The sequence below is a fragment of the Xiphophorus couchianus genome, chromosome 6 (genome assembly GCF_001444195.1).
Source record: "Xiphophorus couchianus chromosome 6, X_couchianus-1.0, whole genome shotgun sequence".
In the NCBI taxonomy this organism is placed as follows: domain Eukaryota; kingdom Metazoa; phylum Chordata; class Actinopteri; order Cyprinodontiformes; family Poeciliidae; genus Xiphophorus; species Xiphophorus couchianus.
Window position 1 is genome coordinate 17,796,550 of NC_040233.1, and position 24,628 is coordinate 17,821,177.

At 37.4% G+C, this 24,628-nt stretch overlaps 1 protein-coding gene across 2 annotated transcripts in view; it reads left to right on the forward strand.

Annotated features, from left to right (window-relative positions):
* The first annotated feature begins 7,211 nt into the window (after nt 1-7,211).
* wnt9a (wingless-type MMTV integration site family, member 9A) overlaps nt 7,212-24,628 on the forward strand; it is a 28,195-nt gene continuing 10,778 nt past the window's right edge. Inside the window, exons 1-2 of one of the 2 annotated variants that reach the window (XM_028021720.1) lie at nt 7,261-7,383; nt 10,326-10,432. Coding sequence is in view for 1 of the 2 variants with exons in the window: in XM_028021718.1 (XP_027877519.1) it covers nt 7,292-7,383 (92 nt within the window). In the remaining variant the exon portion in view is untranslated. Of the gene's footprint in view, nt 7,384-10,325; nt 10,433-24,628 lie in introns of both variants that reach the window. The other variant, XM_028021718.1, reaches the window with a different exon arrangement.

Here is a 24,628-nt window from a genome sequence, read left to right on the forward strand (position 1 = left end):
CCTCTGTGCACCGGAATGTGTTTATGAGTTGGGGAAAAAAAATTCTAGGGAAAAACTGAACTGTGTTCTGCAAAGCTTGCGTGTAAATGTGACTGCACCACTAGATGTCAGCATTGTAGTAGCTCTAGTCAGACTCATCATCACTTTTGAGTTTCGAAATAAAAAACAACTAAATGGGAAACAGGTGCAGACTATCGTTTGAATTCCTAGCAGCTTTCTCTGATACATTAAGGACATTCTAATATAATCTTCAGCCACAGATCACAATCTAGTCTTTCAGTTATGGCCAGAAATGAATAAGGAAAACATCTGGAGGGAAATGTAAATAAAATCCCCCTGAATATCTTGTCAAATTAGACATTTATCATTTTAGGCCTTAACATCAAAATAATAATAAAAAATTCATGGTGTTTAATGCTTAGGTCAAGAACAGAATGGAGTTTTTGCATCAGGATGGGTTCTTCTGATCTGCCATCTCGTGTGTTGTGTTGCAGCTTCAGATCGTTGAGAAAATAAAATAAATCTCTCATTTGATGACAGTTTGGCCTCCGTCGGTTGTGAGATCACACCTGGAAACAACTCATCACTCTCCCCTCTATAGCCCATAGGCATGGGAAAAGAAGCAAAAACTCTGCCTCTGTGTCCACTTTATCTGCAGGATGGGCATTACCACAGGCGTCGACATCCCTATCTGGCCTCTTGGTAATACAGCCTGAAAGGTTTCAGATAAGGACGAAAATTGTGGTGGACCATTTCAAATCTTGATTCCCTGGAAAGGTCTGACATGACATTTGTTGGGTTTGACCACTAAAACACGCACAGAGTGCGTCATGTGTACAATCTTAAATTATCTTGAGAGTAAATTGCAAATCAACAGATTTGTCAGTTAGAGCTCTTCACAAGAAAGCTTAATGATTGTAGAAGACTAAAGAAAGCCGATTATAACCCATGTTTTATCAGATTTTAACAGAAAAACAAAAATAAGACGAACCTGACCACACAAAGAGATACTGGCAAAACAATTTAAAACTAACGCAAGTTTAGTTTTCTGAACATTGAAGACATCTCCAGCCATGTTGTAGCAGCATGTTCACCTTTGAATCCTATGGTAACTGTTTTCTCTCAAAAGGTTTATCTTGATGTTTCTTTTAGTTCTTGGAACGTAAGAGTTGATGTTATTGAGCTTAAGGGAAAAGATCACATGTAAAATTAAAGTACAGTTTTTACGACGATGGTGAACAGTGAGAGAGTCTTTCTTTTTGTGCTCTTCTTCTCTTGTTCCTGCAGTCACAGTCTCTTCTGGGCCATCCCAGGTTACAATCAACAAAAAGGGTGGCTGTGCAGGGTGCAGCTGCTCGGTCGGACCCTGTCCTGTTTCATTAATTCTACTTAAGGCAGATCATACCACTCCATCAACAGCACCTGCTGGTCGAGACCACGACATGTTCACTTTATATCTACCTGAGGTTTCCCTGCACAGACCGCTGACGGTGCTGTTGAGACTGCGTTGTGTCACTGTGGATGCTCTCGCCAGTAAGACGCTGCGAAAGAGCGGCTGTGTTTGTTCAAGGCTAAAGAGAAAAGTGCAATTCTGCAAACAGCCCTCAGGCAGGGTGTTTCACAGGTTGTTCAGAAACCATGACAGGATTGTATCACGCAGCTGTGGCAGGACAATACCTAACCCACAGTGGTTTTATATTAATGTAATTGTTTATGAGAAAGCAAAAGAAATGTGAGCTGATATTTGTAAAATGTTACCCACTCAGTACCTTTCTTCATAAAACAAATCAGAAGACATTTTGTAAAAAACAGAATCTCTATTTTACTGTGACTTAAATTTATTCCAATTACAGAGCAGCGGCAACAACTTAAATGTGGCTCCTGGTTGGTTGGTTTAATAACCAACAAGTCTCTACATGCTTGAATACAATTTGTGTCAACACTTCACAAGAAAATGTGCACGCACAAAAGGTTATCTCTGCTACAAATGCATTTTAGGATTAAGTTCAGTCACTGTGTTTGACAGTGCTTTGCAAATAGTGCTCATGTCCCTTGAACTTTTTCACATTGCAGTCACAAACTGCCATATTTTCTTTAGATTTTAGGTAACAAACATATTAAGTTGAAAACTGTTATAAAGTGGAATAAAAATGATACATTGTTGTCAACATTTTTTACAAACAGAAATTTCAGACATTGATGTGCAATTTTACTCAGCTCATGTTAATCTCAACTACATTCGAAGTGAGAGAATGTGTTGACAGGAAAGGGCTTTTAGCAATTCGGTCCACAACTGTCGCCTATGTAGAAAACTGGCAAGAAGAAAGCTGCAAGAAGTCCTGCTTAGTTTGCCACAAGTCATGTAGAGGACACAGAAGACATGGTACATGGACTAAACTTATACCGCACTTTTCTGGTTATACAAATCACTAAAAGCACTTTCACACGAGAGTGAAAGTGCTTTCATCCATCCTCACTTAGAAATCAACACATGATCACCCATTGATACAGAGATTGGTACACAGCTTGGTGTTAAGTGGCTTGCCTGGGGCACCAGCAACATATAGCTGAGGAGGAAGTTGAAATATAACCCATAATTTTCCAATCGGAAGATGACTACTCTTTCCACTGAAGAATTGTAGATTACCAAGATATTCTGTTCAGATGAGACCAAAGCTGAACCTTTTAATTTACATGCAAAGCTCCATGTGTAACAGTAACCTTCAATGTGATAAACCAGGTGAAACATGGCACCATTCTACAGTTTTAGCAGTGTCATAGAAACAGGACATATTGAGAAGATGGATGGAGTTAAATACATGGCAATCCTGGAAGAAGACCTACGTCAGTCTTCCAGTGTGAACATCTGGTTGAAACATACCCCAATATATTTGTTCCTGGTAGGGCAGAAAAAGTTGGTTCCACAAAGTATTACCTACAATAGATTAAATTCAAATGCAGATTTATATATATAAAAACTGTAACGCTTATCTTCCATTTCACAATAATGTGGTACATTTTGCTGAATTATCACAGAAAAATTCAACAAAATGAGTGAGGTTGTACCATGAAAAAATGTTAGCAAATGTTAGCAATACTTTTGCAAGGCACTGTAGGCGATTTTGCACCAGAAATGCTGTATGAATAAGGCAAGTATTATATCATAAGTAATCATCTTGAACACCCTCCAAAGGTGGAGATCTGTGATATAGTTTCAGAAACAACAACTTCAGTTCCTCTCCAGTAACTCTTTTTTTCTTTCAGCCTGTGAACTGCAGTGGATGCTGCGCCTCGACGCCTGAAACAGCAGAGCGGCGCAGACGCACCGTCAGCCTCCAAACCTAAGCCACAAATTATGTCTGGTACATGGAAAAGATCATATCGCCCTTCACTGGAGTAGAGATGGTGAGAATGAGGAGTTTGGTGGTAACTGGGTTTGGACGGGTACGGCTTGCATTCCTCTCCAGGGAAGTGATATCAAGACAAGGTCAGACCAAGGCTAATACAAGAGAGCACGAGGAGACGAGCAGGAGACGGAATTTGATCTTTGCTCCTTGCTCATGAAAATGTTTGATCTACAACACAATACCATAATTTTCATGAAATCCACATGATGAATCAATTTGTATAAGATACACACTGTCTTGCAATAATAATCTGCATCTTTTCAAATCCTTTTACTTGTTTAATCTGTAGTGACAAAGGGAATATTTCATGTATACTACAGTTGTCAAACTATATAGCCTGTCATACCACTGAAATGTTTTGAATTTCATTTAGGGTGATTATTCTTTCCAAGAAAACACCTAAAATCTCATATTTGCTCTTTAGTTAAGTCCATCTCACTTCAATGGCTGGAGCATGGGCTAACCTCTGGGCTCAGAGAAACCTTGCAGCAATCGGGCATTAATCTGAGGCAAGTATTCAGGCCTCTTTTGCCGCTGAAAAAGATCTGACTTTCCAACTCTCATAATGATGGGTGGGTTTCTCTGGTAGTTATATTAGTCTGACAGGGGTCAGAGAAGCAGGAAAAATGAGAAAAAAGAGGTAAGATCTCCAAAAACAGTGAGGAAAAATCCCTGACAACCTAAAGAGATTAGTGTCTATTACCTAACAAATTTCAACCACATACACTACAAACGATCCACTGCTGTCCTTGCAACTATGCTCCCTTGACACCAAACGATAATAAGCTCTGTTTTCTAGGTTGCTGGGCCTGAGAAGAGCTTGTTTTAAGAAGGGTGTGGGAATCAATTATCCCACTCGAGAGACATGCAGGACCAGTGGGTATTGCTTGGGATTAGTGTCCATTCTTGTCATGTACTGACTAACCCTCCCGCTGATCTCCTTAACACCAGGTGTTATTAAGAAGCACAACTCTTACTGAGGGCCTGCGGAGCTTTTGAATTTCTGCCCTTTGGGAATGACTGACAAGCTTATAATGGTGAAAAACACAACATTCCTGGGCTTTCATGTGTTCACCTGTATGGGCTTTTAAATGGATGCTGAGCATGAGCTGAACATGCAAAATCATGCAAAAAGCATCTTCGTGGGATCTAAAAGCGTAGCTGTTTTTATTTCACTAATCTTTAGAAAAACTATAGACATCATTGTGTGTGAAGCTGGAAGAAGGCAGTACATTTAAATATGTACAACCATCTTCATATAAATGGCACAAATTCAGATACATTATGAAATAGCTATTTTTTGACACATTCAATGAATTTTTTTTAACAAATTATGAACATCTATCTATCTATCTATCTATCTATCTATCTATCTATCTATCTATCTATCTATCTGTAACGTAATTGATGCATTGTTTTTTGTTTGTTTGTTTTTTATTTGCAGCCGTGTAAGGTTAGGGGTTAATCATTATACTTATTCATTATACTTATAATGTCTCTGTTTGGACAAAGTCACATGGATTTTTGATATGTTTTACATGATACTTATTTGGGGAACCATGGACAAATGTGAACGGTGACTTGTTGATATTCATAGAAAATGATTTACTGAAATCTATATGCAAAGTTTATGCATGACAGTGGCAATGTGCATGGCAGAAATAGATTTTTTTATTCCTTTAAACATGCCGTGAATAAATGGGAGCAAAACTGCGCAGACATGAAGTTATTTAAATGGAAACTCACCAGAAAATCATAAGAACCAGCAGAGAATACAAAAACAAGTATTTACCAAATAAAGCCCTTAATAACCTAACTTTATTACCTCAAACAAACTTTCAATTCACAGTCTACTTGGACACAAATTCCAAGTGTTGTGTGGACATCCAAGAGTGGTTTTGTGGGTGCAAATTTGTGACAAAATTTATACACACAAGAAGAATTGAAAACTAATTCAAAGTGACAAACAAAATGAGACTAAATAAATGTATTGTAATTTAAAAGTTTAAGAAAAACTTTTATCATGCTGAACCACCCAAATAAAGTTTAACATCATCAACATATGATTTAACCTAGAAAAATGTGATTAAACTCACGAAGTTTAATTTCAGTATAACTGAAAAAACGTGGATTCTACACAAGTTCAGATACATCTCTGTAGTTTCATGGCAAAACTCAAGGTATGTACCAACACAAATCATGGTAACTAACACCCACACAATTGAAATGTATTTACACAGTACTCAAGAAGAACTATTTTAAACAAAAGACCCCTATTTTTAGAAAGATATGTTATCTGGAAATAATGTGGTCAGTTTCGTAAATAGTTTAGAAATGTTGAACCTCAGAACCTTGCTTTGGTTCTGCTTCCTGATATGACACTAACTTAAAATATTACTTTCAAAATTTAAATTGAAAACAAGTCTAGATGAGCTGGCAGAACTTGCATATTACAGTTGTCTGACTGTGACAATAAATGCAGGTTTTGGTAATCTCTAAATCTTATGCAATCAAATGCGTAGGAAGAGTAAATACTGTTCAGGAGCTGACTTGCCAAGGAGTTCAGAATATTTGCCTTGAGAACTGATAGTTTGCCAATATATTGCTCAATGTGCTTTTTTGTGAAGTGATTAAAGGTTTTTAATCTTAATTTCATTCAGATTTCTTGAGAAAATGCCTGCAGTTATTCTTGAGAAAATTCAACTTATTCTGAACTGGCCTTCTATTCTGTGTGGGAATTGATGCATAATCTGTTGTGCTTGTGCTTAGATGTACATAATCTAAAGACTTTTCTGGAACATGTTCTGACTTTTGAAGAAATGAAATCGACTTATTGACAACAGTGGGGCATATGGTCACTTGGAAAATATCTTGGATGTTTCACAGTTTGTCACAATACAAGCAACACATCAGAATTATTTTACTGGGATTTTGTAAAAGAGCAATGCCCCCCTTTTACTCTTGCACTTCTAAATAAAATCATATACAACCATCTGATTTGACTTGATGTGTGAAAATTAAGCTCAATATAAATACAGCTGCTCCTTGGAGTCCTCAAAGCAGAATACTGAAGCCCAAAGAAGGCAAAGTAGAGGAGAGGTTGAACGAAAGAAATTTTTCCTGAACCCTCCATCATCAATATGAAATTAACCAAAGTTAATTTAATCTGATATGAAGAAAAGCATTGTTCAATATTTGAGTAATTCTAGTAAAATGGAACAAATGGAAAATGGAAAATCACAGACAAAAAGAGAAAAAAAAAAAGAAGCTACACTGATTTTCTGTGTATCTGCCCAAAAACAACAACAAAACTATAGTTTATATGCTTTAAAGGAATCACATCTGTTTGTACCGGTTTACACTTCCCTGGAAACACACTGTCACTGACTAAAAGCATTTTATCAAACAGTCCAGTTAATCTCAGCCTGACATAACTCCATCCATCCATCCATTTTCTGTTCACCCTTGTCCCTAATGGGGTCGGGAGGGTTGCTGGTGCCCATCTCCAGCTACGTTCCGGGCGAGAGGCGGGGTACACCCTGGACAGGTCGCCAGGCCTGACATAACTCATCAAACTCAACTGTGCAAAGCTTAAACAGTCCCACAGAGAGGAAGCTGTCGCACTAATAATACATTAAGTCAAACCGCGAGATGAATAATCTCAGCGAAACCTAAGAGGGAATTGTGAATCAGTGCAGTATTGCCAAGCCGCTCTCTCTCCCTCGCCGCCTCCCCCCCACTCTCTCGCTCTCTTTCCCTCTCTCTCTCTCTGTTCATGGGAGGAGCGCAGCGCCTCTCTGTATAAGAAGTGTTGAGCTTACAACAAGGGATTTTACACAGCTACTCAGGAGAAACGAAATGATCTGCCCTGGAGCCGCAGCAAAATGCTGGATGGACACCTACTCCTGGGATGGTTATCGTTCACAGTTATAGTGCATCTTCTCAGCTTGCCCGGACCAACCACAGCTTACTTCGGGTAAGAGCTGATGCACACACACGCACACGCAAGTAAGTGTAGGTCTATGATGCTGCTTTCATTGATTTCTTTGCTTCCTGAATAACAAAGCAGGTATTTATTTATTTATTTATTTATTTATTTTTTACCTTTTGATAACAACGGTTTGCTCAGTTTAGAAATTGCACTGTATGCATGACAATGATTTGTTGCGATTCTAAGAGCATGAAGGGCCAGAGAAGTGTCACTTTGAGGCCTCGCAGCTGGTGTCTGCAGCAGGTTGTCTGCAGTTTCAGGGAGCAGGGGGCAACTATCAGCACAGCAGCGTCTATTAAAGGTCGACACGCAACCTCGGAGTAATGTTGGCTGAGGATATAGTTCACCCCCATTCTTTCCCCCGACAATTGAGCCAGCACCCACTGTAAAGTTACTCTTTGAGCGTCAGCTGAATGGCAGGTAGCGGTCAGCTGATTGTTTTGCTGAAGCGTTTGTAAAATCACATCCTGAGTCGACTCCGAGACGCAGCCGCGCGGAGCGAAAGGTGAGTTGTGTGCGCCTCGGACCCAACAGCTGGTAACAATAAAGCAATCTGATTGAACTGAACCGGTGGCCGAATCGTCTGCTCAGCTTGCACAGAAATTTCCCCCCATCCAGCATAAACATCGCAGAGCTATGGCGAGATCCCACCCCGAGCCCCCACTTTTTTCTCTACTGCCCCGGTCAAATTTAAATAACATTTGGAACACGTGTTGTGGTATTAATTTGCAATTCTGAACCCTTCATGACTCATGTGATATCTACAATAATGTTTAATTTAGAGGGATTTGGGGGGTAGGGGAATGCCTTGGGTTTAAGGTGTAACTCACAACTTTTACTTCACTGCAATTAATGCTCCTTTTTTACAGTTTCAGTATCTTAATGTTTACTTTCAGACAGAGCTGACCCAATATTTTATAGAGCCCTGGGCAGAAAAAGACTTGGGGGGGCCACTTTGAGATATGCCCATCAACCACCATCCCTATCTACATACTGCCCTTTCTATACTTTCATTTGGCATTTAAAAACATGCAATCATTTCATTACCATTGGTCAGTTTTTTTTTCATTGTAAATTAAGTATTTTTATAAATCATGAAAAATTCTAAGATCTTAAGGACCCCTGAACCAACCAAAATAGGTCTAAGTGTCCTTAGGTTTGTGGACGCTATTTATTTTGATTCATCAAAATAAATTTTCATACAGCAGACTAAGAGAAATTACATTTGTTGATTGTTTGCAGGTACATAATGTCCCCCTGGTGGGTACATCTACATGCATGGCTGGTATGAAATATCTCACAGCAGACGGCTCCCTTTGTACCTGAAAATAGTGGTATAAAATAACCAAAAATTACAATGGTACAGAATAATGAGCACACACACACTTCAGCACCTCTCACATCCCTTTTACACTGTTCGTCTCTAATTGCTTTGAGCAATGAATATTTAACACAAGTTGATGAGTTGTTACTTAACCAACATCAGATTTCTTAAATATACTTTAAGACAAACGGGTCCTGCACTTTAACTAGAGCAGTGTCTTTCTTTTTCTTTCTTTCTTTTTTTTACTATTACTATTTACTTAGAAACATTGATCCTAGGTGGCTTACAAATGCAATCTGAATAGCGCTAATGATCCGAAACAGCTCCGAAACAGCATTATTCCACTGGCGAGCCAGGAACATGCCTCCATCTAATTTTTTCCAAACTAAAACCTGACCAGACACTTCTCCACTTGTCATTTGTTGTCAGTCATATGTCAGGTGAGGTCTAGAGAGCCCTCTATAGGGAAAAGTTTTTTTTCCCCCTTTGGTTTGCACTATGTTTAACTATATAGTCAAAAGTCCTTATTTCAGTGTATAGTTAAATTCAGACATTTTTCCATAATTTGGAATGAACTCTCTGAATACCATGAACTCACCGCTAAAGAAGGGAATGATGTCATGGTTGCACACTGTCATGCCCATTTGATTGGCACAAGCAAAAAGAAACCACTATCAGAGAAGACAAATCGGTGCAAGCAGGTTTGCATCATGAACGAGGACGTTTAAGTTAGAGAAGAATCCAAACAGAAAAGGAGATTACTTGTGCAAGAAGTGTTCAAACTCAGTGTAGAAATATAGTTTTAAGTGAGGACAGAGCATATTTTCAAGGAAGCAAGACTTTTTTTCTTCTTATTCTTTAGTCATGATGACAGCAATTTGAGAGTGAACAGTGTAAAACTTTAGACCAGGGGTCTTCAGCTCCAGTCATTGAGGGCCTGTATCCTGCAACCTTTAGATGTGCCTCCACTTCAACACACCTGAGTGAAATAATGAGGACATTAGCTGGACTTTGGAGAACTTATCTGTGTACTAAGCAGGTAAATCAGCCATTTGATTTTAAATGTGTTGGACCAGAGACTCATCAAAAAATTGCAGGACTCCAGCCCATAAGGACTTAAGTTAAAGACCCATGCCTTAGACTGAAATGGTATGTTCTAAAATAAAGACAGATATTTATCCCTCTAGTTACAACTATAAAAAAGTTGTGCATCCTTTGTCTATCTTTACCAATTTAACTGACAGTAGTTTCAGTGTACACTCAGGAGAATTAACTAGTCCATTTCAAACTCTACACAAATTTGAAACATGATCAAAACTTTAAAAAAAATCAAACTGTCCAGTAAAATTATTCTTATTCTTGTTAACCAAACATAAAGTTATGTGTAAAAATTAGAAGCTCTTTCGAAGGGGACTTGGCAGGTTTTGGGAACTTGTGCAGTAGCTGAGTTGACTTATTCCTCAGACTAACTGTGGTTCTGATAAGGCCATTAAAATGAGGTCCACTTGGCCAATTGTCATATTTCACCTGTAACTAATCTGAAAAGATTTTGCACTGTAACAAACCAAGAGCTACCTGCCTGTTTTGTTTTGTTTTCTCTTAGCAAAAATTCCTCACGGGTGTCGTTAGTGCTCTCCAGATACAGAGACAAATGGTTACAGACTGCAGAGTGATGACACCTGAGGCGTTGCCAGCATAGTCAAATTTATGGTAGGTATGGATGTGCAGGATCCAGAGGTATTAGGTGGTCTGTGAACTGTGGTGAATCTGCAAGAGACCATATAAAATTACCCCCTAAGGGGCTGTAAGACTCTAATGTGAGAAATTTTCACCAGCTGAAGTGGGGTTGTTGTCTTTCCATAAAATAATTTTGCAGAGTGGGAAACCTACTTTTTAAATATTTGATTTTCTACTTTGCATGATTCCTTTAAATCCAAATTTAAACATAAAAATTTAATTGAAATATTGCCACTCATAGTGTTTATAACAAATTTCAAATTATTGTAAACTACAATAAAGTCTCTATGATGGGAGAAAACCCTAAGGAAAAGCATGTCTGTAATGAACATCAGTTGCTTTTCCTGTCTCTGATTTGGTGTTTAGGTTCAGTTTGCATCTGTATCACATTAGAAGAAACAAATGCAACTCTGCTTTCTGTTCCTGACTTACTTACTGTTGCCATTGTTGACGTTGGCAGGTGATGTGTTTTAAAACTGGTGTGCCAAAGTGGCATCTGCACCAGCCCTGATGGTCATAATGACAATGCATGTTGACTCATTCAATTAGCACTTGTTTCTAGCTCTGTTCTCTGTGATGTGGGGGGCATGTGGTGTTATCATGTTTCAGATTTATTATTACACAGCCCAGTCAGAGGAGAATACGATTGAGTACTGCCAAGCATACAGAAACTGCCTGAACAGGTGACTCAGATTCAAAGTGTGACTGCCTCGTGGCAAGGTTCTCAGAAACTTGACACCAGCGATGTTGCGGCCTTAACTTGGGAGGACGCACGCAAACACAAACCTGTTCAAATAAATATTCCATGAGTGTGAGTCTTCCTAGGGCCTCCTGGGTACTGATTTACTGAAAATAGTCAATGTTGCATACCCAATTTCCAGAGTGCGGTGGAGCGTAAGTGTAACATAAACACAATCTCTACTGCCCATAGTGCACTCACCCGAGGGCGGGGTGGGATTCCTGGCGTAGTCGAGCACCCACATAAATTGTCATTCTTTGCCACAAGAATGCAAGCCCTTTTTTTGTGTGTGTTCCCTCAGCTTGTTGTGGCAGGTGCCTATCTGCTGCTCAGTTATCATTACAGATTGAATGGGAAAAGTTAAAGAAACTCCTTCAGCTGAAAATTACATGACATTGATGAGTTATTTTCTTAAATTTTAGACCCATGTCTGCTCCCTGAGGTACCTCTGTTGGCTTAAATCTGAGTGTTTGTATAAGGCATGTAATTCTGTGGTCTTGTTAACTCTGCTGAATGTGGGTCCTCAAACTGAGTCAAGAATGTTTTTCCCTTTTTTTCTGTTTAATTTAGTTTGTCGTGTGCGACATATACAGGAAGCCTGCCCACAGTCATGCAACTGGAATCTACCAATTAGACACCCCGCCATCCGGAAAGATGCAAGCGTAGTAGTTGATGTTAAATTGCTACCATATCTGTTATCAGTTTGCTACTCACGCTGCATTGTTGTGCTTTAGGACAAACCATTTTTTTGCAGTAGGCCAATAAAAGTGAGAAGCAAGAGGCACAAAAATAGCAGAATAAATGAGTCGAGTACAGATTTATTGCTCTTTTTTTTCTACATTGGTTTTCAAAATTACTTATATCTGTTGAACGTTCCACATTTTAATCACATTAAAACAAAATCTTGAATTTATTGAGATTTTAGTGACTGCATAATTGTGAAATGGAAAGAAAATGATGGGTATTTTTAACATGTTTTCAAATAAAAATCTCAAAACTTTTCATTTGTATGGAGAATGTGTTTTCATCCCTTTGTAGTATCACCTTTTGGTTTATTTAGTGTTTCAAGATTTTTAGGGTATGTCTCCTCCATATTTGTACTTTAAGACTAACACATTTGGTCATTCTTTACAAAACAGCTGAAGCTCTGTCAGATTACATGGAAATCTGACATTTAAATCAATATTTCTGTCAATAAATCTACCTTTCAATACTGATCAACTTCCCAGTCTCTGGTTAATAAAGATATCACTATGGCATGATGCTGCCACCACCATGTGTGAAATTGAGATTGATACATTCGGGGTTATGTGCAATGTTAGTTTTTCACTGCGCATAGTGATTTCTCTCAAGATCCAAAAGTTTAATTTGTGTTCCCTGACCAAAGTTCGTTTGACAATAACTTACTTCCTGATACTCTTCCATAAAGACTAGATTTCTACAGTGCAAGATAAGTAGTAGTTGTATTGGCAGATTGTTTCTGTGTCTGCAGCTCCTCCAGAGTGGCAATGGAAATCTTGGTTGATTTTTTTGTTGATGATCTCATTTTTCATCCTGTCACTTTAGTTGCAATCTCTTGGGAGGTTTGCATTTGTACCTCATTTCTATTTTGAATGACTTAAACAAGGCCCACAGCAACATTAACACCCATCTCGTTCAACTCGGCACTTCTCTCTTCACTGTGGTTGATGGTTGTTTACAATGCAGGCGATTTCTGGTAAGCTTCATAGTGTCGAACTGGTGCATTACATAAGTCATGGACAAACATTAGCGACTGGGTTAAATTTACATTTTAACAGAATCCATGCACACAGCAAGCAATTGTTTCTCAAGAGAATATGAAGCAAAGTGCAGAAAAATGGGCTGGTTTTTACCAGGCTGCACACAAGAGAATGCAATTTAGTGGTTTGGTGTTTTCAGAAGGTCCCTGAACTTTTTAGAATTTTATTTTATTTTATTTTGAAACCCATCCTTTTTCAACCACTTCACAATTATGCACTACTTTGAGTTAGTCTGACAAGTACAATTTAAATAAAACACATGTACAATTTTGGTTATAAAGTGTCAAAAATGTAAAACCTTTTCACGGACATACTCTGAAAAACACTGTGCAAACTTCAGTCAGTAATGTCTCTCATCTTTGGATCTTCTACTGGATCCTGCTGTGGATCAAGTGGTGCATATTTTTAAAGAAACCTCTTTGGCACGACTCAGATCTTAGAATCTATTTTAAAACGTCTTGCTGTAACCACCATTCCTGCAGTAGTTTATAGGGGGCTCCTGTGTGATTACCTCTTATTAGAAGCAGCAGAACTGGTGTGGGCCCAGGTTGCCATTGCCTGGCCGAGAGCGGTGGCAGGCATTTCATTACCAAGCCTTAAACACTGATTAGCCCTGCTGTGCAGCAAGGGCATGGAGTACCATTGATAGAGGGATTTCCCAACTTCATAGGATATCCTGTGGCTACAGCCACACCTCTAAGGGTATCACTTTAGAGAGAGCCAAGTCAATAGGATTGTCTTTACACCCATGTATTGGCAGTGGAAGTGAGGTTATGCAAACCTCCAAGCTTGGATAAATGATCATATGCTTTCTTGCAAAGAAAGCAAAGCTCCCTTTTCTACTTCTGTTTTAAAACATTCAGATTTGGGCCAAGCCATAATTTCTTTTGAATCCTGCTGTTCATCCACGTGGAAAATTCTGCTACACCCATGATAAGTCTTAGTATACAGGAGGATCCTCAGTCAGGAACATTTTCCTAGATGGATTTGAGAAGAAATATGGCCATAGATGACTCCAAGCTGGCCCGTACATCTAATAAAACAAAGTAAATGACAAAAAGTTGCTACACCTTTATTATAAAGGCTTCAGTGTTCTTTGTTGTGATTTGCTAAGGAACTTTCAGTGTAAAATAACATGGATGTACAGGATATTTTTGAAGATTACATGGTTTGACCAGGGTTTTAAATTGTGTTTGGCATGCTCACATCCTACAGCTCCAGTCCCATCGGAATGCAGAAGAGACCGCAGCTATAATGCATATCTGATTATAAAAAGATGGCTGTTCCAGTCTGGCGACTAAAGCCTGCTGTATTAGTTGATAGTTTAAAAGAGAAGTCAAGGAAACCTACTGGTCATAAAAATCAAATCAACTTTGCAGCTGGAAAACTAATAGATTCAAGACACACTTAAAAACATTGATTAAATGATGCTAGTTAGAGTGGCCACTATGTCCGGTGTTTTCCATCATCTAACCACAGGTGAGGTTTTTCTCAGTCTTTTCATTTACAGTCTGAGGTAATTGAATACACATGTAACATGCATTGAGGTTTATTGATTGACCAAAAAAAGAGAAGTTCAGATTGCTCTCTCCCAGTTTATTTATGAAAACAGAAAAACTGGACCAAGAACTGAACCCAGTTGAACTATTTTACAAACTTGCTAAAAGACTGTTGAAAATTAATGAGTATGGAATGCTCTGCCATAGATTTATTTCATTTTTTAAAAATAATTTATCTATAAAACAGTGTTGGACCAAGAACTAAATCTTGCAGAAACCCTTATTGATTTTCTGGATCAAGGTGAATTTATTAACAAAACAAAAATGGTATTAGGGGTTTTTGATTATTTACATATTTTCTTATCAGGATTATTTATTTAACAAGTTATATATATTGTGGAACAATAATTTGCTTTGTCTTTAGCACAAAAGTGATATTTTGAGTATGAACTGCTCTTTCAGTTTGTTTATGCATAAAGTAAACAGTGAACCAAGAATTTAACTTTGTGGAACCCGTTCATGGGCTTCTTGAGCACCATTAAAATTTTTTGATTGACAAAACCAAAACATAAAAAAAAAAATACCTTAGAGTAAAAAGAAGTCTGGATTGGATTCACATTTCTCATCAGTTATTTCCACAACTGATGACATGAATTTTATATTTCAGTACAAACTACATTTTGGACTGCAAGCATGAAACAGAGGTTAAAATGGTATGACAGATGATCTGTATTAAAGTTTCATGGATTTTTCTAAGCTGAATAGTTGAAATTGACTTGGCTCTTTTAATTCTTTTAACTATGACTGGCGAGATTCCTTTGTTCTATGGCTGCAAAATAAGCACAAATTGTTCATCCTCATATTAAACATGGCTTAAGGTGTTTCTATTGTAGTGGGTGGCTCCTTTTTACCATCCTCTTATCAAAAGAAAATTTAAGGATAAAAGTTTCATGGTTCATTACTTTCCACAGAATCTAAATGTAGTTTATTTATTGGTTAGTAAGGATTGTATATTTTGAACTTGAAATTCCCTTCTCAGAGCATGCAAATTCTACCTTAGTCCAATTGATCACTAAAATGACACAAAACATTATTTAACATGCCTCATGTTCTGTTAAACATGATACATTCAATTACATAATTGACCTAATTTTCACATCAAGATAAGAAAAAAGTAAGAAAACATCTAGAAATCTGTCTTTTTTTTAAACCAAATTTTAAGACAAAACAGAGAATATGTCCCTAACAAGAGAGCTGTCAGTTGAAACAATGGAAAGGATTATATATCCTTCTGTTGAAGGGAATATGAAAAATCCCCTTCAACAAGCTGAATCAACAGTGTCAGTGTGTCTAAAATTTGGAGCAAGTACAAATAAAATTGGGAAAAGTGTTAAATGAAAACATAGGCAGACCAAAAAATACATAAGTGTGGGGACAGAAAATTCAAAGAAAACTGCCCTGAAAATTAAAAATGGGCAGAAACAGGGGTTGGTGGTTGTGACTGAACTGTTTGAAATTAGTTATATAAATTTATTTACAGAAAAGACAGAACAGAATTAGAATTGACACTTGCATACAGAAGAAAACAAGGTTCCAGGGAATAAAAAAAAACAAAAAAACAAAACTGTGCTGAACAAAACACCCAAGTAAAGTTCTTTTAACCCTCATATGGTCTTGGCATGATGCTCAGAAGGAGCGTGGAAAATTTCACTGTACAACATAGGGAGCGTGGGGGCTGTCCTGTTAGATGGTCAAACAAAACTCTCAAACGCGCACACCTTGCTCACGGGGTCTAAATGACCTCTGTCTATTAAGACCATGGGAAGGTTAGCCTAAATTAGTTCATAATAGATCAGTTGAATATATTTAATTAGCTAATTATTTTAGATTATAGATCCAAAAATCCTTCTTTCCCAGTTCAGGTTTTGCTCTTGGAAACACCAATGTAAACTGTGTTGTGTATTAAAGTTCATGATTTGCTGATTTTCATCATTATTAAAGGTCAGTCAGAAGACTTTTACCCAGATTGGCTTTGTATGTAAATTAATACCAGTCCTTGATCAGTTTATGTAATGTTAATGTTTATGTTTAGTAACGAGAATACCAAGCTGATTGACCTGTGATATACGCTTTCTAATATGCAAACAAGATGCATTTATTTGCAGTTTAATTCCATAGTCGGTAATGGACAGAAGGATTGACTCAACTGGTTTTCATTTTTCTTTAAAGGCAAATCAGGACTTGCTCCTTTTAATACATTCCTAATAAATACTTGAGTTGATGAATAGACGGTCTTTAAAGACAAGCTTTTATTAATTAAGAATAAAAAATAATTAGAAGTAGACACTAACTGTTGACCATTTCTTATATTCTCTTAGACAGTGCCAACCTTGCTCTTTGAATTTGTGAAAAAAAATAAAATAAAATGTTTTGTCTGCATTTAAAACAAGTTGTAGGAGACAGAGCTGTTCTTGTACAGTATTGGAGAGCCCCCAAAGCCTTTGAAGCAGTAGACACTGAGTATTAAATCACTGAAATAAAAAGCTGTGCTTGATCTGTATATATTTAAGAAGCAACTATGGGCTGAAAATTAAACCTTGTGGACCCTCCTTATCAACTAGTAATATGCCCCCAAGTTTATACTACCTAGGAGGTCATTTGCAAACCATTCAACTGCTCGTTTAGAAATAACAAAATTAGATGTTAGATGTTCAGTTAAAATCCAGTAATCAAAACTATAGACTACAATAGAAAGACTGCACTGCAAAGACATTATAGTCAAATCAAAAAGTCAGGATCTTAATTTATTCCAATAATTGTAATATTTTGTTCAGTTTTGAAAATATTGAAGCAAGCATGATATTTCTAGTCTTGGTATTTTTCTTACCAAACACCTGCAATCTCTGCTCATGTTGGAGCCAAGTTTGTGTGCCTGAAGGTGTTTGGGGTGTTGGTGCGCTGGTACAGGGCTGCTCTGTGCCATTCCGTGGGCTAGATCAGGGGAGTCATGCGGACACTGCTGCACACCCAATCTGTGCCAGTCACACAGTGACTGGAACTGAGCTGCTGACCTTAGCCGCATTGAGTTCTCACATAGCAGTTAAACCTCTTATCATGCTCCATAGTCCCACTCCCATTCCCAAACCCAGCCTCTGTTGTCCAACTATTGGGCCACCACAAAGTACTTTATGAATATTAGGCATCTTATTTTCAAATTAAAAATATTTTTAGAAGACATGTTCATGAACCAAACCCCATCAGTCAGTGTGTGGGTGTTTCCCAACATACTTTATTTGTGTCCGTGTAAATGATCAGACAGGACGAAATGACATAACTTTAGGTCATATCCTGTTAAGTCATAGAAGATAATCAACTTCCCCTCAAACACTGGAAAATCAGAGCTCCTAAGTATTTCATGACATTTCGATAGAAGGAGTAATTACTCAACCAATAGCAAATTCATAATTCCAATACCAGCATTACTAGGTTTTGAAAGTCTTTTTCATTATGTCACAGCAGTGTGCGACCCCCTGCTTCTTAGGTCACATCACAATATCTAGTAATGTCAGCCAGGGACTAATCTAATTCTAGCCTTATGTATATTTTTCCTATTTTTTTAACAATTAGGAAAATGATCAATATCACCATGGAGAGAAGTGGCTAGTATAGGATTTATTCTTGCATAAACTTCATGGAGGTGAACAATAGTCTTGAGACTGCCTGACCCAGAGAGTCATTCGACACTGATTCATGGTTTCTCCAATTATTTAGGTCTAAGCTATGGAGCACTTTGTCAGCCAGAGAATAGAGTGGGCCAGTGGGAAAACGCCACACACGCTCACATTGCTCCTACCTTTGGCATGGCCTGGGCTGTGATATACCAGATGGGAGTTGGACCGGGTGGTCTGAAGTTCATCCAAGAGTTCTGAGGAAAAGTATGTAACTTTGCCACAAAAAAAAGGGGGCACTTTAACGGCTGAGACGGCAGGAAGAAAAAGTTAAAGCAAGGAAAAAATATATCTATCCTAACAAGATAAACTTTCTACAGACCTCAGTATATAATTCAATGATTAATATCTCTTGTATTTATTGCACACAGATTAGCCTCAAGTGAGCAGGGTAGTTTGTCTTCATGACAGTTAGACTATTCCAGGACACATGTCTGTGTCTGTCACTGTCTTCTGCGGGTTATGTTCTCGTACAGCAGTGGTTTTGTCCAGAGGACGCTTTGTTTTAAGCAAACAGCTGGGCCGAGTGATTGACATCCGTTTAGAGATATTGACCAGTGGGAATAGAGGAAGTTTGGAAAGTAGGGGGGAAGCTTAAGGAGTGGGAGGGGGTTGGTTATGATGTTGGAGACATAAGACCACACAACCTGCAAGTTCAGACTGATGGAGAAATTGTGGCTTTTGTGCTTTTTCTGTCTGGGCGCGTACAGCCACTACAGACTCGTATAGGTGTTGACTTAAGGTCATTGGAGCCCACATGCATGTGCACATAGATACAAGCACACTGCAGAGAATAAAAAAATGAAGGCAGCATTAGTGCTGCATAAATGGACACTGGATGCGAGCTGCAAAAAACCCCCCAAAAAAACAAGACAAATCCCTGAAATATCCCAACAATTATCTTGTTTTACAAATAATCTGATTTGAATTTCTCAGCGGTCCTCTGTATAAATGACAAAATCTCTGTTTTAAGACGTGAAGTTTCAACTTGCATTGCTCCAAACTTTTGGATTTCATGCACATGCAGAAAACTGCACTATATTAGTGATTTTTCTACAATGTTTAGTATACTTTCTGTTCTATTTACATGACTAATGAAGAATTTGCAGCAGGACCAGCTGAGGGTCACTTGCAGGACTGTAGTGTGAAGCCATAAGAGGGAGCGATGATGGTGAAATTCAGAGAGCTGGTCAATAATTTCCTCGAGGGACTGACTTTGAGGCTCCACTATGTGAAATGAGCTGTTTTTCGAACTGGCTGCAATGGAAAATGTATATAAAGTAAATATGTCACGGGCAATGGGAGGCGCTGACAGGTAGAGAGAAGGGACTAAACAAACTCCTGTGTTACTAAGTGAAAAGACAGTGGAGGAGGTGCACCGTGAGAGTATGTCAGCAATGTCTGTGAGAAGTGTGTAGAGACGCATGTGTGTGAGTGGAAAAAGCAAAGCTGAGCAAACATCAGTGAGAACTTCACATAGGATTATAATGAGTTTTATATGTTGGTGTTATGTTCCATGGGTAGCCACTGTTGCTGTGCCAACACCTCAAACAAAAACACCTTCAGAAAATGGTGCATGAGATGAAAACACATTCTTTAATTCATCATGTTCATCCTGTAAAAATTGTTTTTGCTTGTTGAACTTCTAATGCAACCAACTTTGTTCTATAATTAGGTATGTTTCCTAATGTGCCTACATGTCATATATTATGACATTTATATTTAGTGGTTTTTCTAAAGTTGATACATGTCTTGATATATTTCTCTTGTTGTGTTCTAACCATCAGAAATCAATGTGTCAGGTCAATTTTGTTTGACCCTGATGTATTCTTTGTCAAAAGAAAAGACAAGAACACAAAGCCAGAGGCTACTTTGGCCTGCTAGGTTTATCTTTTTTTCCAGGAAAAAAAGATGAACAAAGACACAGATATACTGGGTCATGTGAACTTTCTAAAGAATCAAGAGAAAACTTCTATGCTAGTTAATACAACAAGCAAATTTAAAGTAATCTTTTATTTGATGTCTAGATGGGTATTAGCTCAGATTCTCTTTGTCATTTTGAGCATTTTTATTTTCTCCAATACAAAAAACACTTGCGCACATGTCTTTATGGTACTATGCCATAATATCAGCCATTTAGAGCAACACATATAAGATAAATCTATTTTTACTAGCATCTTTGTGATTTGGCCCTTTATAATATTGTGTTCAAGGCAAAAAAAAAAAAAAAAAAGAGGTCTTACAATATTTTTTAAGTCTGTAGAGGAGTACAAGCTACACTATACACTAAGTGGAATATTTTAGGGTAAACAATACTTTGTTCATCATAAGGTCTAGTTAAATATAGACTTGCTATGTATTTAATTTAGTATAAATGGCAAACCTGTGGCTATTGTGATGTCAATTGATGGGGTTTCAACGTCCTAGAGAGGGAATTAATTTTCATGGTACCCATCTCCAGTGATCAATGGAGCATAGTTGAGGTACAACCTGGACAGTTCACCAGTCTTTTACAATGAAATGAACTATGCACACACACACACATGCAGACCCAATAGAAACTTGTGACCAGTTGCACGCTACCTTTTGGATGTGGGGGTAAGCAGGAATACCCAGAAAGAGCCAATACATGCAGAGAAATGGGGTGGAAATTCCATGCAGAACATGGTATATGTTGACCATTTCCCTTGATTGAGAAATGGGAGATGACTACCCTACTTTTTTCATTTTGTTTGTGCAATTGGTTTAAGCAATAATCTATTGAATCTTGAATCTGGGTTAACTGTCATACAGGCAGCATTTGAACTTTAGGAAATATTCACATTAGGGCTTAGTGGATAAAAACCAACAGGCTCTCCTGAGGAAGAACCATGTTGTTTCAAGTTATAGTTTTGAAAGTAATTTCTACCTCTCTCTCATGGTTTATCTTTTGAACCATATTATCTGCATGGCTGATTAGTTTTCAAGCAGCCATTGATTGTTTTTACCTTTGTTTTTCATCCCTCATATATGAGACTTCATGACTTAATCTCTGGTTAATTAAAAGGATGTAAAGTCACCAAGGATTCCCTTTTCTCTGAAATCTGGTTAGATATTTGTGAATCAGCTACTAAATATTTTTGCAATTCTGTTGTTCCCAAAGTGAGTTGAATGAGTTCCTTCCTCATTGAAAAACAACAGATTGATACTCTTTCGGTACATCATCTTATTGGAATGTCTGACCTTTTTGTGTGACAGCAGGAGTTGCGGTCCTGCTCCTAGAGAAAATATTATCTTTAATTTTCAGCAGTTTTCCATTTTCACTCAAGACGCAAGCTTTACTTTTAATAATGCTTTGTGACAGTATAGTAAAGCTTTGTGTTTTAGTTTGGTTTGTGTCTGAACATTTGAGGGAACTGCACCAGTATGTGTATGTGATATTATTCGACTGCAATCACAGAGCGGAAACCTTGCACAAGTGAGGAAGCTGGCCAGTACTTTCTTCTCTAGAGATATTAACAACTGTTCCCTCTTCCAGGACTCTTTGCCTTCATGCCATTTTGCCTAGAGTATGTTTTTATCCAAAAGATACAGTAGACAATAGTAAATCATACCATTAATTAACTTCCTTGAGCTTTGCTAAGTCCATCTTTTTTGCTTCAAACAAGAATCAATTCAACAGTTGAATCCTCTCAGTGTGAGTCTTTTTTTGTTTTTGTTACAATGCATGTTACAAAAACAAAACATGTTACAATAGATGCTATTTTTGAGAAAAAATTGCTTTGGTTAGGTAATAATATTGTAGTTCATCAAGACTACTGCCTGATACTAGAATTTTTTTTCCACCTGTATATACTACAAATTTATAATCATTTCATATGTATTTAATTGCTTTTGTTGTATTGATTTAAAATATTTTGTTATGTGTTTATGTATTATTTCATCTGTGATGTCTTACTATTTTATGTACTTGGACATTCTTTTGTGTTATTCTGTATCTTTTCATGTTAATTTATCCTTTTAACAAATCACAAGTTATTGTTTAGAGAGAGAGCTTATCTTTTGACATGACATTTTACTTACTTATGTCAAGTTTAAGTAAGACTTTGACATAAGTCAAAGTCTGGTTTGTGACTGAACGTTTGAGGGAACTCTCAAATGTTCAGTCATATTTGAGACTGAACATTTCTCAAATGTTTACTGACAGTGAGACATTTTAAGCATGTCCAGTCAGAGGGACTACTTAACAGATTTGATGCTTCAAATCACCTTAAAAAATCTATGTTGGGGCTAGTGGTGGGCTAGTTTACAGTATTTCAGTACATCAAGCTTTGGAAAGGTTAAAGTTTCAAAGCTGCAAAAACATCTCCATCGCATTTAATGAGATGTCAGAGAGTGCTGTAGTGACTAAGATCTGTAGTGACTAAGATCTGCGAAGCTGGAGAGAACTCTAGTTACTCCTCTCCTCTACCTATTACTTTGCACTGCCACTAAAAATGGCTAAAAATAAGCTAATTCACTTTTTCTTCACTTTAAGTTACATATTCAGCTGTACAGAATTGTTTGAAGACTCACAAAATGTGGACACTACAAGTGTCGACTCCGACACTCTTATTAAGGCGTTTATTAGCCAACCTTAGACCAACATAGACAGCCTGACTAATTAACCAGTTAGTCTCAGCTGAATGGAGATAGTTTTTGCTTTTCTGTTTTTGTGTGATTTTTGTTTACAATTTTGGGGCAATGTTATAGCATTTTCAGTTTTTTCTACAAAGTAATAATCTTTTGAAAAGGTTAAATCAATTGTGATTAGTGGAGATGTAAAATGAGGCAAATGCACTTAAAAAGTAAATTGTGTCATGTTTAAGCAAGACTTTTTGACTCATCTCAAACTTGACTGCTCTAACTGATGAACATGCTGAGCACCGTTAAAACAAATTCCAAACTGAAACATCTGTGACCCATTAAAGTCCAATGATGTGGCACTGAGGACTAAAGGGGAAACATTTCAGCCTGTTCAGTCAGTTATTGGACTTAATAAAACAAATCTCTTGCTGAGGAACTCCTGTTACCTTATGTTACAGGCTGCACTGAATGTGAGCAGTGACAGATTTCTCTCTGACAAGCAATACAGTGCTTAAAGGGGAAGCAATACAGATTTCCATTTACCAGTCCTGGGTCTGGATTGCTACCTAGCCTGGCGTGGATACTTGGCAAGTGCATGACACCTTAGAAAGAATAGTTTTATTTTAATACAGTTTGTGGCAGTATTCCCATTTGCTGTGAGGAGTTAATCATTATTAACTCCTCTGTAATAATGATTGATTTTTGTGTGTAGAACTTTTAAAAGATGGGTTGGTAGGAGAAATGAAGATTTGTTTGCCTTAAGATGTGAAAACGAAGAAACATTTTTTTTTGCAAGGATGAAGAGTCTCGAGGGCTATTTACTTAATATTTTAACCAGTTTACAGATCACTATAAAATTCTAAAGGATAGTTAAGTTTGTTTCACGTGAGGTTCTGTCCAAACACTTACTAGTTAAAATTTTACCCGTAATAGCCAAGAACAAAGTGTATTTCCACTATATAAAAATAACCCCAAACCCCAAAACAGCAGAGTGTTTTTCTAAGCTCTGTTTTATGACCCTTTAAACAATTTTTACATTTCCATTTGGAAATTATTTACACAGAACTGTCTAATGCTTTCACAGGAAATGGAAGTAGGAAATAATGCATAATTGATTATCTTTTTGTATGACCCACTTACTGACAGTGAAACATTTCCAATTTAAGCATTTCCAGTCAGAGGGACTACTGACCAGAAAACAAATTCAACATTAAGCTCAATAAAATAGCATTATTCACTTTAAATGCCATTAAAGCTTACTGCAATCTGCTGGGATCATCGATGGTACAACATTCTCTACCTGTATTTCCATTGTAAATACCAATCTGCTTCTGTGTAAATAACCGACAATTGCAGACAAAAATTAAAAGGTTCAAATTGTAGCATTCACATAAACCTCTAAACCTTTTGTAGATTCCTAATGGGCATTTATTGACAAAGAAGCCAGTGATTTTTACAATAGAAAGGTAGATAAGAGGTGGTCTGCCATCAGTGATCTTCCTGTGGTTAACATGCTGAGAATGGAATATGTAAAATGTTTCCAGTCAGTTTAATTGCATGATGTAATAGTGAAAATAAAACATATTATGATCTTGTAAATGAACACTATTTAACTGCTTTTTACATGGCCTTACCCTTTTATAAGATAGTTAATCTGACTTTAAGTGCTTTGCACACAGATCACCGGTAGAGCCCAACTGCCAGTCTTAGTACCTTCTGTGCACAAAAATCTCTTGACAACCACTCAATACAAACAGCATGATGGTTTAACAGTCTATGAAATGATTTCACATTAATAGTTATAACATCTCTCAGGT